Source organism: Erythranthe guttata, chromosome 2, assembly GCF_056151865.1.
Source record: "Erythranthe guttata isolate IM_541 chromosome 2, IM_541, whole genome shotgun sequence".
NCBI lineage: Eukaryota > Viridiplantae > Streptophyta > Magnoliopsida > Lamiales > Phrymaceae > Erythranthe > Erythranthe guttata.
This window is the reverse complement of record NC_142534.1, coordinates 4,783,551-4,797,546: the sequence shown is the minus strand read 5'-3', so window position 1 is coordinate 4,797,546 and position 13,996 is coordinate 4,783,551. Positions and strand designations below refer to the sequence as shown.

At 36.9% G+C, this 13,996-nt stretch overlaps 2 protein-coding genes and 1 long non-coding RNA gene across 6 annotated transcripts; all 3 read right to left on the bottom strand.

The window, feature by feature from the left end:
* Window positions 1–140: 140 nt before the first annotated feature.
* On the bottom strand, window positions 141–1,867 carry LOC105962600 (low affinity inorganic phosphate transporter 1). Its single transcript, XM_012986914.2, has one exon. The coding sequence runs from the start codon at window positions 1,865–1,867 to the stop codon at window positions 287–289; it is 1,581 nt and encodes a 526-aa protein (XP_012842368.1). The 3' UTR covers window positions 141–286.
* Window positions 1,868–2,752: 885 nt separating this feature from the next.
* On the bottom strand, window positions 2,753–9,473 carry LOC105962619 (leucine-rich repeat receptor protein kinase HPCA1). Of its 4 annotated transcripts, none has more exons than XM_088825814.1 (20): window positions 9,140–9,473; window positions 8,978–9,022; window positions 7,758–7,878; window positions 7,615–7,686; window positions 7,451–7,525; window positions 7,276–7,347; window positions 7,013–7,174; window positions 6,840–6,914; window positions 6,682–6,753; window positions 6,499–6,570; window positions 6,320–6,388; window positions 6,128–6,202; window positions 5,928–5,999; window positions 5,711–5,842; window positions 5,134–5,606; window positions 4,865–5,011; window positions 4,630–4,766; window positions 4,341–4,560; window positions 3,612–3,847; window positions 2,753–3,506 (listed from the first exon to the last, which is right to left on the bottom strand). In XM_088825814.1, the coding sequence occupies exons 4-20, from the start codon at window positions 7,683–7,685 to the stop codon at window positions 3,027–3,029; spliced, it is 2,640 nt and encodes an 879-aa protein (XP_088681940.1). In that variant the 5' UTR covers window position 7,686; window positions 7,758–7,878; window positions 8,978–9,022; window positions 9,140–9,473; the 3' UTR covers window positions 2,753–3,026. The 4 variants fall into 4 exon arrangements, with proteins under 4 accessions (XP_088681940.1, XP_088681931.1, XP_088681949.1 ...); XM_088825805.1 differs by having other exon boundaries at window positions 8,985–9,022; window positions 9,140–9,297; XM_088825823.1 differs by lacking the exon at window positions 9,140–9,473 and having other exon boundaries at window positions 8,978–9,108.
* A 503-nt stretch (window positions 9,474–9,976) lies between these two features.
* Window positions 9,977–12,062, bottom strand: LOC105962618 (uncharacterized). The gene is made up of 5 exons (XR_001173233.2): window positions 11,599–12,062; window positions 11,399–11,477; window positions 10,833–10,909; window positions 10,526–10,679; window positions 9,977–10,174 (listed from the first exon to the last, which is right to left on the bottom strand). It is a non-coding gene; the product is annotated as an uncharacterized LOC105962618 (long non-coding RNA).
* Window positions 12,063–13,996: the final 1,934 nt, after the last annotated feature.

Sequence of the window (13,996 nt, the reverse complement as noted above, 5' to 3'; positions counted from 1 at the left end):
CTTTAATTTATTGAGTTTGTTTACATAAATTTATTTTATATGCGGTTGGTTTTACTTCTTGAAAAACAATTTATTTAATTTGATACATTTATAAAAATAATCGTCCAACAATTCTTGTTTTGTCTTCTCCAAAAAGTAAATTAAATTTTAAAACTATCAAATTAAATTTGTACTTGAAGGAAATAGAACAATTGAAACTATCCAAAAACTAAAAAAAAAAAAAAGAAAAACAGCCAACTAATCTACAATATAAACCCTAATTAACAGATTATATATGACTCCGATCTTAAACAGACTCTACCACTGAAGACTTTGGGGGATCTTGTTGTTCTTCTTCATCGTCTCTCGACATTTCTTCAAGAGATCTTCCTTTCGCCTCCGGCACTAAAAACGTGCACAGCAATCCAAGCACATTTATTCCCGACAGTATGAACAACGAGTTCCTTATCCCGATTCCAGCTGGGTACCCTGCATCTGTCTTACTCTTGTCTTGATTCTGCGCCGCGTACAAGAACCCGAAAGCTCCAACGATCGCTCCCGCCTTCCCGGCTGCAGCCGATATCCCGTGGCAAGTCGATCTGAGCCTGGCCGGAAATATCTCCGCCGGCACGATAAATGTGGTGCTGTTTGGCCCGAAGTTAGCAAAGAAGAAAGTCAGGCCGTACATTATGAGAAACCCGGCTTTGTTAAGAGTCCAGTGGTGGTACGGAATCGCCAGAGCTAACATGAACACCGTCATGAAGAAGAAGCCCATGATTTGGATAATGAATCTTCCTATTTTGTCTATGAGAAGTACGGTCACCCAATAACCCGGAACTGTGCCGCAGAATGCGATCAAGAATTGGGCGAACGAGATCTTGAATAGTTCGTCGAGTGCGCTCATGGTTTTGGCAGGGGGCAGCCACCCCACTGCGCTGAATATCTCCTTCTGGAATAGGTTCTGGCTGTAGTATGCCACGTCGACGAAGAACCACGTACTTGCCGTTCCGATCAAGTGGAGGCCGTGCCTTCGTAGGAATTCTTTCGAAAATAGCCCGAATTTTGTTTTATTAGTCTTTGTTTCTTGAATGGTTATTTCTACTTGCATGACTTTCTCCATGTCCTTGCGTGCCTTCTCCGCGTTGTTGGCCACCAGGGCGGTGTACCTGGCGGTTTCCGGCAACTTCATCCTCCAGTAATACGAAAGCACTGCCGGTAGAGCGCCCAACATGAGTATGATCCGCCACACATAGTCCGCCTCCGGCGGGGTGGACCCCAACGGATCGACGGAGTAAGCAGGAGCGTGATAGAGAGAACGGAAAATAGCGGAAACCCCCATGCCGACGAGACCGCCGCTGAGAATTCCGAAACCCTGCATGGCGAAAACAGCGGCGATGAAAGAACCGCGGGTCTTCTTGTTGGCGTACTCGGCCATGATGGTGGCGGAGAGAGGGTAATCACCGCCGATGCCAAACCCTAGCCAGAACCTGAAGAAACAGAGGGTGGTCATAACGGCTTTAGGGGAGCTGCCGAAGGAAAGGCCGGAGGCGATGGAAGAGAGAGCCATGAGGAAGAGGGTGATCCCGTATACTTTCTTGCGTCCCAATCTATCGCCGAGGAGTCCGAAGAATAGCTGGCCGAGGAGGGTGCCGCAAAGGGCAACACCGTTGATGGCGGCGGCGGTGGCAGGAGGGAGGACACCGGGTTTGGAGGAGCCGGGGACGTGGTAGTAGATACGGCCGAGGAGTTTGGTGATGAGGGAGATGCAGAACAAGTCATACGCGTCGGTGAAGAAGCCCATGCCGGAGATAATGACGGCTTTGTAGTGGTACCATTGCGTTTTCGACGAATCTAGAGTCGCCAGAACGCCGCCGTGGTTCGCCGCCATAACTATAATTAATTATTGGATATACTTGTAATTGATTGGATTAGTTTATGTGGAGAGGTTTAATTTGGGTTAATAGGTGAAGTATATATAGAGAGGGTGAATTAATAGAGTTTGTGTTTCACTACACTTGGGAGTTACGTGCCTAGTTCAATTTCAGATATTTGTGTTTCACTAGGATACTTGGATTTAAGGGCCACGTGTATTCGGATATTTGTTTTTCACTATGAATTTGGATTTGTTTTTCTAATTTCTTTGCCTTTTTATATATCGATAAATGCACTCATAATTAAGTAATTAACCTAACATAAAGCTACAATAGTCAAGGTAGAATTAGAATTTAAGGGCCACGTGCATTATATATATATATATATATATATACTTGTGTTAATTGTGTACATTATTTTATGTTTTTAACAAAATATATTTTTGAATATCATAAAAAAATTAAATTTAGCTAACTCTACACATATAATAGTAAATCACAAGAATTTGTTGTAGAATTGCATCATTTTGAACATTTTCACTCGTCGGAATTATGCCTCGACGACATCGGTGTTTCCTCAAACCATTAAATTGGTTCCTAACAATGATTTGATGTATGTTGTTTGATGTGGTTGATATAGAATGTGTGAAAGAGGCTTATCTTATTACTCGATCTGTAGACTATTTTGTGTTTTTTCTGGCTATTGTAGTATATGTCGTATTAAACAAGAGTATTGCTAGTGTGGTTCGATGGTGTTGAAACAATGGATTGAAATATGCTTTACATTATGTAGTTGTAGAGACGGATGAACCAGAGATAAAAGCATGCAAGATTGTTGATGCTTCTTATTCGTTTTCGAAGAAACAATGGAAAAAGAAGATGCTTATGAAGGAAAGACGACATTTTGTAGACTAATATACTTAACGGTGCCAAATAACTGTCGAGTAGGAGCAACTAACTTGTAACTATACAACAGACGAAACCAAAACCGAAACCGAAACCGAAACCGAAACGAGTTTACATTGTTTGGCCTATATATAATTAACAAATACACACACCTCACTAAGACTCATGGAATTTGACTACAAATATACCAAATCACAAAACAATCATAGAAACTATCATCTAAGTTATATATATATATATAACTCTAATTCAATATTTTCAACAATTTAATCAATGTCGCCCTCCATTAAAAGGAAAAGAACCATAGCTCACATCGAAACTCTCAGTGGTTGAAGAATGAAGAGGACTCTCTTCGATTCGTTCATCGAAGCTAGACGAAGAAAACCCCTTCTCCGTTTTCTTGTCATAAGAATTTTTCGCCAACTCCATGAGTTTCTCGATCTCTCTCACAACCTCGCCCATTGAGGGTCGGTCCGTGGCGGTTTCTCTGACGCAGCTCAGTGCCAGGTCAGCAAACTTCCTCACACCGTTGATCTTCGATCCTGATTCGAGGGTGGGGTCGATTATCTGATCGAACGGTTGAGGGTAGTTCGGGTCTTTTATTGCGTCCTGCACTAATCTTACGATGTGCTTGCCTTGCTGTATTGGGACTCGAGCGGTTATCAGCTCCAGTATTACGACTCCGAAGCTGTATACGTCGCTTTTCTCGGTTAATTGTTGCGTCATGTAGTATTCCGGATCCAAGTACCCCTGAATTAAACCCGCAAAAAATATAAACAAATGAACAAAATCGATAAAGAAAATGTAATTTTCTTTAAAAAAGAAATGGTTGATTTTCGAAATTTATTGACTAACCAATGTCCCTTTGACTTGCGTGCTGACGTAGCCCTTTCCGGAATCACCCAAGAGCTTCGACAAACCAAAGTCAGCGACTTTGGCGTTTAAATTAGCGTCCAATAAAATGTTCGTCGATTTGACGTCTCTGTGTATGATTGGTGGGTCCGCTAGTTCGTGCAAATACGATAGTCCTTTTGCAGCATCTAGTGCTACTTTCAGTCTTTTACTCCAATCCAACCAGAATCCCGATTTTCCTGCGCGTGTATATAAACATTAATGAGATAACTAAAATGTTACATGTCGTTTCAATTTTACTAATACCATTTTGACTTTGAATGTGATTTTGCCCCTTTTCTAGTCTGTTTTTGGCAAAATTCAAAACACGGAAACCGTAGTCCTTTGAGTTGGTTTTCTAATTCAACTCAAATAAGCGAGATTGGATATCGGGTGACAAAGTTGTGCATGAATGAGTTACATTTTGAATTTTAGATAACTCAAAACAACAGAGTTGTGAGTAGTGTTCATTGGTTCATGCATATCTTTCTCACCCGACATCCAATCTTGATGATTCAAATCGGATTAGAAATCTAACTCTATGAACTGCAAATTCCGTGTTTTGAGTTTTGCCAAATTCAGCCTCGAAAATGGTCAAAACCACGTTTGAAGTCGAAACGGTATAATTAAAACTAGTGAATCAATATATATATAGAGAGAGAGAAATATAGCGAGAATTTCGGGGTTAGTTACCTGAGAGACAATCTCTGAGAGTACCATTAGATATATACTCATAGACAAGCATTTGCTCGCCTTGCTCGTAACAGAATCCAACGAGGCTGACCACATTCTTGTGATGAATCCTCGACAAAAGCTCGATCTCCGTTTTGAACTCGTGGGCCCCCTGCATCGACCCTTGTTGAGCTCTCTTTATCGCAACTACTTGTGCTGAACCAACGATTCCCTTGTAAACCTGTCGGTATATTTTATAATTAGTTCGCCGAAAAAATAGAAATAAATACAAGCGCTATGGCTTAATTACCTTCCCATATCCACCAAAACCAATACAATTTGATTCCGAGAAATTATTGGTAATTTTTTTCAGATCATCGAACGAGAAACATTTCGCTCCTTGAAGCTGAGGCACCTCTGCACTTTCTTTTTCAGCATTCCAAGAAGCTGCATTTATTTGAATTTATCATTATTTTATATGTATATGTATGTATGAATACTATATTTATTTTGGTCTAGTGCAAGACAAGAACTGATTTAATTACCAAAAGGATTGCTCTTTTCGATAGCTTTTCTCGCTTTTTTCCTCTGACGAAGAGCGTAAATTCCCGCCAACACAATCATGAGCACGAGAAGCGAACCACCAATCGCTACACCAATAATAACTCCAACATGTAACGAATTTTTCGATCCTAAAAGGCGATAGTTACCAAAATGAATAACCCTTTATTATTAAGGCGATAGTTACCAAAATGAATAACCCTTTATTATTAAGGCAATATGTAACGAATTTTTTGATCCTAATTGTTGTTACCTTCAAAACAACAATACTGTTCGTGAATGAAGAAGAACGGTCCGAAATATTTGATCTCGAAAGGCTGACGGTTGAGTAGAAAACCGATCGTTGAAATGGAACTTCGGTTGAAAGAATCTTGGCCCGAAGGAAATATTTGCAACGGGATTTGTAGGTAAGAACTAACGTCCATCGTCGGATTATTAAGGATGACCGAATCAACCGGAAGCCCTCTGGAGAGAAAACTAGACATGAGGGTCCCACGAAGACTGTCGTAATACGTCGAATTCTGTAAATCGGTGAACGAGAAAGAAAAGAAATGCAGTGTTCCGGTGTATGGATGTAGGCATTGACAATTAGGGCTCAACACGTCGGTTGATTTGCACGATTTCGTCCCGCATTTATTCGTCGGTGAAATATTATTGCCGCGTTTTTTGATGGAACAGTATTTTGCCGTCGCTCCGTTAGTATTGCAAACTGGATTACCAGCAAGTCTGAAAATTCCATCAAGAAACCGTACCGGTACGAACATTTATTAGCAATGGGATGAAAAATATATAAAATTGCGAGAATAATTAGAATTAAATATGGGGTTTACGTTAGGTCCAAGCGGTAATCGTTTTTTTGCTGAAAGTCGGTGATTGAATTATTCTGCAAGTCGACATTTAAGTTGGTCCGGTAGCTATTGCCGATGTCTAAGGATCCGGTCAAATTATTGCGGCTGAGCACACTGATTAATATGAAGTTATAGATTTTTTTAGCATAAATCGAATAAAAGAAAACGGTGAAATATGATTTTATAGATATGTGCTTACACTGTCTCCAGCTGAGGAAGTCGGAAGATGTCAACCGGAATTTGTCCTTGCAAGTTTGTGTTTTCCATCATTCTGCAGTTTACACGTAAGTGTGTGTGTGTGTGTGTGAGAGAGAGAGAGAGAGAGAGAGAGAGAGAGAGAGAGAGAGAGAGAGAGAGAGAGAGAGAGAGAGAGAGAGAGAGAGAGAGAGAGAGAGATACAATGTTGTCAAAGACTGGAGGTTAGTAAACCAACGAGGAACCCCCGATGCGTTGAAACTATTATTGCTCATGTCCCTGCAAATTATTAAATGTCAACGACGAGACTGAAAAAACATCAATATCTTTCGACAAGATGCTTGTGAAATTCCATTTTCAGACGAATAGATTGCGCGAAAAATGCAGCGAACTTACACGTAATATAGTAAGTTCAAGCCCGTAAGGTTGGGAATATTCCCATTGAAATTATTATTGGACAAGTACCTGCAAATGGAATAACCACCGTCGTAACACACAACTTTACGAATTTAAGGAATGCAGTTAGTTACACACTGCTGTAATGAAAATCGTAATATTCGTCTGCTGCTTCTTACAGCTCGTTTAGACTTGTAAGGTTACGGAGAGTCGGTGGAATAGGTCCGTTAAGAGAATTCCCGTCAAACCGTCTGTTTTTTTTTTTTTTTTTCCAAGACGAGATATTCAACATTGTTAGAGATGAAAATTCAGGGTAAACAAGTATTGTACGAAAATCGGAAACGTGCATTATATGTACTCACATGACTTCCAATGTCTGAACATTTCCTAGAGAAGTCGGTAAATTTCCCGTGAGTTTATTGTTGTCGAATATCCTAACGAACCAAAAAAAAATAAAAGATAAAAATTCAATCAAAGATCAAAAGTGAAATAGTGTATAGGCAGATAGATACAAACTCACGCGTGTATCATTTTCATATTTGAGCTGAATAGTTGATCAGGGATCGGTCCAGAAAGCTGGTTATTGGATAAATGGCTACAAAATTTACGAGAAATATATAAATAATTTACATTAAACTTAAAAAAAAAACCGATAATCGAAATATTTTTTCGGGTTTAAAAGAGAAGGCTTACAAGTGTCTAGCACTAAGCAGCTTATCTAAACCAGGTGCAGTATCACTCGAAACAGGAATACTGCCATTAAGCCTATTTACACTCAGATCAAGCCAAGATAGCTTCGATAAATTGCCGATCGAAGGTGGAATCGGACCACTGAAGCCGTTAGAATTCAAAGATCTACAAAAAAATGACAAATTTAATAATATTCATCCTCGTTTTTAAATGATCACTAAAATCTATCGTAGTTAAAGGAGTGTTTTGGCAATCAAGATTCTTACATATATATAAGCTGCTGTAGGGATCCTATCGAATCGGGAATTGGACCGAAAAAACTGCAACCCACCAATATCCTACATCGAGACGAAGTAAATTTAACGTTGGTTTTGATTAATAAATTACATGCTTAAGAAGAAAAAGAAAATTTGTTGTTTTTTCTTTTTTTTTTTTGCTTACAGAGTCGAGAGGTTTTTAAGGTTTCCAATAGAAGGGGGAAGAATGCCTTTAAGACCAATGTTATTGGATAGATCCCTGCATCGTAAAAGAGCCGTAAGTTCGACACAACTTAATATAGTGCAATTTGATTATGAAACCGTGTTATTCCGGTCAAGAGGACGTACAAAAAGGTTAATCCGGTCAACGATGAAATGTCGCTGAACTGGCTACCTTGCACATCCATTCCTGCCAACATCCTGCAATCGAAGAAGCAATCACATTAAAAAATATATATTTCAAAAAAAAAAAAAAAAAAATGGCGACTCACAAGGAGGTGACACGTGTGGCGGTGCAACTGATGCCATCCCAATTGTTGCCACAAGGATCGGGGCCGATCCAGTTCGGTGGGAGGTTTGTCCAGCTGGATCTTATGGCGTTTAGAGCAGCAACTGCAAGAAAGATGAACATGGTGTGGATTCTACATTTGTTCGACTAAGAAATTTAATATTCTAACATGATTAAATCCCGTTCGAGAAATGGTCAAGAACCACGACAAAATTATATGTAATAAGAGGGAGTAACCCTGGTGTCGATTTTTTTCAGTTTGTTTCGATGTTCTAGTGGTGTAAACTTGAAGTGTTACGAAACGAGTTAAGCAAGTCTCGAGATAGAATATGCTCTTTTCGTTCCTCAGAAACCTACTTCTTTCTTCGATTCTGTTGGAATCAATGTTAACTGTCTTTATTTCAACCCTGTTTCTCTAACATGATTCTAAACTGCCTTTAATGATATTAGTATTACTGTCTGAAACCAATATCGTTATGCACTCTCGTTTTTTTAGATAACAATATTTCTTACCATATATAATGATTATATAAGAACATACAGCTAATTGATGGAGATCGATATGGAAATTGTTTCTCTAAAATGCAATTTAATCGACATTTTGAATCATTGCGGGTACAAGTTTTTGGGCTCACGTTGCAACGTTGCCGATTAATCGAATTCATCGAACATAGTACGAAGATCAAACAAACTAAATACCAAACCTCTTAAAATTGAAGAACTATGCTTGTCTAGGTTTGCTTCAACTAATCAAGAACACCAAATGCAAAACGTAAAATCACGTAATAAAAAAAAAACTTACGATCGCCACTATCGGTGAGAGCGGATACATCAAGAATCCGAACGGAAACAAGAAGCACACACACCACAAATCTTGAACTCATTTTCAAGACACTTTTCGTATTCCATTTAGACATTCTTAAAAGTTAAAAAACGGCGAACGAACCGAAGTTTCTTGAAAAAATAATGTAATGCAAGATTTGGACAGTTTCCATTCTTATGATCGTTGACCACAAATGCAATGCCTAACCAGACAGAGTATGGGGATGAACAAATCCAAATTGACTCAGTCTTCAATTTATTACAAACAAATATTTTTATACACACAGAATAAAAAGTATGATTATTTTTCTATCTCTATATATAACTGCCCCCAACTTTAAAAACAAAAAACAATTAGCAGATAACACATAATAAAGATACCTTCCACCTTGTATCACTCTTCTGCTGTAGTAATTTAATATGGCCCTACAAGAACAATTAAACAATAAACCCACAAGATCGATGACATCCAGCATTAATTAACAAGAAATACTTTAATAATTCAAAAATAAAAATTAAATAAATAAATAAATTTGAATATACCTAGTTGCCATTAAAAATGGGTTCTTGGTAAAATTGGCAGAGCTTTGGTCAAAACCCACTGGACAAAGTTTTTGATGATGGATCAAATAAACAAGAATGAATCTCATTTGCTTTCTTGAAATGGAATCTTTAAATAATACAAAGGCAAAGACCCTTTTTTTTGTATTTTAAACAGCTGATATTAGTATTGATACAAAGCCCATGCCTGCAATTCTTTGGCCATTTTCTGAGTCATTGTTTGGAATGATTTTGGTTTTCTTTTTCCATTTAATTTTGGAAATTTTATTTTGCGGGAAATATTTTGGGGAAACCTTTTTCATTTAATTTTGGGGGAATAATATCAAATCGGAAGAGATTTAAAATTTAATATAACTAGTAATCGCGCCCGTGCGTTGCACGGTGTAGCATAACAAACGTTGAAATAATAATTGTTCTAATAAATTGTTGTATAAAAATTAAAGCATTCAATAAACCAAAAAAAAAAAATAACCGGGCAAAACATTAAAAGTTAACTTGTACAAAATTAGTAACAATTTGCATCTTGCTTTCATTGTGGTGGATTAATAAAATTAGAGTTAATACATAAATTATTACAATGAGAATAGTGAGTTAAAATTTTCATCCAAGAACATTGAGTAAGATTAGAAGCAGTAATGGTATTGCACTTCATCTCAATAATAAAGTAAAAGCAGAAAACTGGGATAAACATGTTGCATATAGAATAACCGTCAAATGTTAAAAAACAAAATAAATAAGTAAAAGAAATCAATTTATAGTGATTAGGGCAGTTTGTTTGATCAAATAATCAATCATTCATGAAAATCAATTCACAATCTGTTAAGAAACCAAATCAAAATAAGATTAATGTCGGAAGGCTAAGGATATATTAATAACATTTTGCTGACATTCGCCATCCCAGTTTACAAAATTCCTTATATCCAAAACAATATCTCAAAAAAGAAAAGAAGGATACATGTCATGCTAGTAGCTCTCAAACAAACCGGGCTACTTAGTACTCCCATCCAGAAGCTTGTCCTGGTCACATTAATCGTATTATGTGATTAATTATTCTTGTCTGATAATATATATAGTGGTTAAACTAATGGTATTCCATCATCACGTATAACATCGAGAAATTAGATATGAACGAAAATGAATAAAATCCAGAGCATCAAGACATAATATTCGGCTAATACATTTTGAGATTGTATATTGGAAAACAAAACAGATGAAATGGCAGTAGTACACTTCTCATTCTTAAACAGATGAAATGCGTCACCACTCACCACTACGATTTATCTCCACCTCTGTCACAACAATTTTTCCTTGGGAATCGCTAAACACCAAAACAAAAAAATGAAATGATAATCTGTGAAATTAAATTACCTCTTTCCGCAGATTAGGGGTTGGTTCCATAGCTAAACAGATCTAAGCCAGCCAGATTACTTGGAGCTGTTATTTATCATCATTATTACAAACATCATCGTCATTATTTAGCTTCTTCGATTCTTGTTCTTCGTCACCGTCACAATGAACTCCTCTGAAAAAGGAATGAACACAGCCCCAAATGAGAGTGAGGATGGAAGAGAGATAATCAGAAAGAATCAAACACAACCCCAAATGAGAAATTCAACACACAAAAGAATGTTATAGAAAAAGGACTGAATCAGGGAAAAGAAAAAGAAGCAAATACCTTCTTGTCAGCGGCGGCGCGTCCCAGCCTTGCGGTCTAGCAGAGATTTTTTTATGCCACCAATTTATTTCGCAAGACTGATTACGAATTGTTGCAGAGTTGTGGGAGAAAATGAGACAGAAACGTGTTGGTGTTATCATTTTTATCAGAAGTTGAAACTTGAGAGTAGATCGTGATCAGTTTATCAAATGTGTGCGGTTTATTCTTTTTTTATTTATTTATTTATTCTTATCGTTGAGTTGAAAGCAGCGAATAAAACAGACAATTAATTATAGCATTAGAGTTTCGGGGCAAACCTTTCTTTTATAAATAAAGATAAACCTGCATCATGTTAACAAAATACTTGCAGCTAGAAAAGTTACATTAGGGAAAACATTTCAAAGATGTGCGGATATTCACTCTGAAATTTGCATAGATAATTTCAATCCTAGTACAATAGGAAATAAGTGGCAAGTGCAGTACGAAAGAATAGGAACACAAACTCTTTCATGTAACATCAACTTCTTCCTTTCTTTTCCTAAATGAATTATGTTAGCTATTCCAATGTACTAAAAGAGTAGTATTACCTGAAGAGCTATTCAACACCTCAAAACCCCTTTGCTGTCAATTCCCCAAGTTAGACCTTCATGTTTTTTTTTTCCCTCCCTACACGTGAAGAAAATATAAGGATAATCAAGTGGAAGAATAATGAGTCTTGATCTTCAATCTCATAAGACATCATTACTAACTATTGAAATTACATATATAAGAATGTCATGATGCTGACCTCCGCTCAAGCAAATAGGAGGATTACTTGTCTCCTTGATCTTCAATATTGCAGTCATCTCCAACTTATCAAACACAAATAGCCTCACGCAACAGGAAAAATATGCATGGAAAAACAAATTAAAAAGCTAGCCGAGGTAATTCCAATGATAGTAGAAAATTCAGTAAAAGCTCTGTAAAACAGGCCACATAAAGCGCCGAATATAATGCTAACAAATGTCACGGCTGTTTAAGAACATTAAAACAGAGTTATCCGCATTTTTGTTTTGCCTGTTGTATGAGGGAAAACGTAGAATTCTTCTTTGCTAACAATATTGTCTTGAGTGAAGCGCAAGAGACGGATTTACAAAATAAAGGTGCAATTTTGTTAACACAAACAAAAGAACAAAATTTCGCAGAGCAGACATATATTTTCGCATTATCCCAATGACCCACAAACAATTTTTCGGAAAAGAACAAAATAACGCAAACAACCAAACAAAATTTCGAGGAGCAGCGATATTTTTCTGGTAAAAGAATAGCATAAAATCAGGTCTATGCTAAAGAATTTTTCAGAAAAGAGCAAAGTAGCTTTTCGCCAAAAATGCTCACAGAAATACTTTTCCGGAAAAGAAAGAAAAATTATTTTTTCATACTATCACAGATCCATCAATTGATTTTTACGAAAAAGAACGGAATAACGCAAACAATATAGCAAAATTTAGAACAACTTTAATTACATTAAGATATAACGTCAAGAAAATTGGTCCCCAGAATTTCATTGCGGTTCAATTATAAAGCATTGTACCATCTAATGGCCTCCATTAGTCATCTCTTATTTCCATTTTCACTTACAGCAAGATGAACTATTGAAGCTTTAACAGCAACATACCTAAAGGCTAAAGCAAAGATGCAAGTAAATACAGCAACAAAGAATTTCATGAGCCGCAGCTTGAATGCAAAACCAACCACTCGACCAACCAAGTTGGGTGGAATTTGTCAATTTACACGCATAAATCGTTACCAAAGATAAAATTTAGAAGTAGATCTACAAAAACTAAAACAATTTTGTGCACGGCTACTACAAAGAATCAATCATATAAAATTACATCCATAATATACGAAAAGTAATACAGAATTCTCAAACAAACAATTACCAAAAGCAGAGATTGGTCTTTGACGGCAAAATCCATAATATGAATGGAGATGATGGTGGATTATGTTCCTATGTATTGATGCTATGTTGCGATTGTTTGACGGGTGGAAACAAAAATTGGAAAGAAGAGCTGTGGAAACATTCAGAAACTGATAATGGTGGCCAGAAATTAAAGCATGTCTGCACAGATCCATTTATCTAACATAGCAAATTTGCGAAACTTACAACCATTAAACATGCAAACTTAAAAGTTAGACACAACCCATTTGTAAAAACAATGAAGAAAGGAAAAAACAAATAGGGTCTTACTTGGGTTGGTGGAAAGAAAACAGTGTAATGTAGTTGAAGAAGACCAAATCTGGTGACCCCAAATTCTCTTTGAAAACCAAATCTCTCTTTGAAATTCTGAAACCAAATTCAGAATTCGTCCAGAATAGCAACAAAGATCGTATTTAAAATCATCTTCAATTCTGTACTTTTTGTAGGCGGAAAAAAATGAAAATAAGGGAGTGGAAAGTGCAGAGATCGATAATGAGGGAAATTAAGAGACCAGAGAATTAGAAAATTCAATTCCTTCTCCAAACATATAAAAATCCCCAAAAATAATCGAGCTGTGGATTCTACTTTTTGCCAACTAATGCTCCATCAGGTATCTGCAAAGCAATGAAGAAACACAAATATTGAATTTGGTATATTAGGAGAAATACTTACCATGAGATTGCTTCTGATTTTCGATTTGCTCCATTGTTGCAGAAAAAAGAAGCTAATATATTTATACAACAAAGAAGCTAATAAGGGTAAGTGGAGAAGTGGAGGGAGAAGTTTCTACACAAGTTTTGCAGTTAGAGATACGTGGGCAGTTTTCTATACAGAGTGGGACGAAAAAAAAAAAGAAAAAGGGAAAAAAAACGGCTAAAAATTAAAATTTCAAAAATACCCCTAGGTTTACATTTAGGGTTTCGGGGAAAACCTTTCTTTTATATATAAAGATTGTGGGCAAATTGCACTTCGCCCCTTAAAAATTTAAACCATTCGCACTTGCCCCCTAAAAATTAAAAAAATAGACGTCCCCTTGCAAAATATGTTTAATGTTGCATTTTGCCCCAAAGTCAAACTTTTGGCGTATGTTCTACCGGAACTGACAAAATTCCATCGAATCAACGGGTTTTGCCATCATTTCACCCTTCCCACCAAATCCAAACCCTAATATCATTCTATTTTGCACAATAACCGTCAAATACTCTACTCATATTTCACCTTTCGG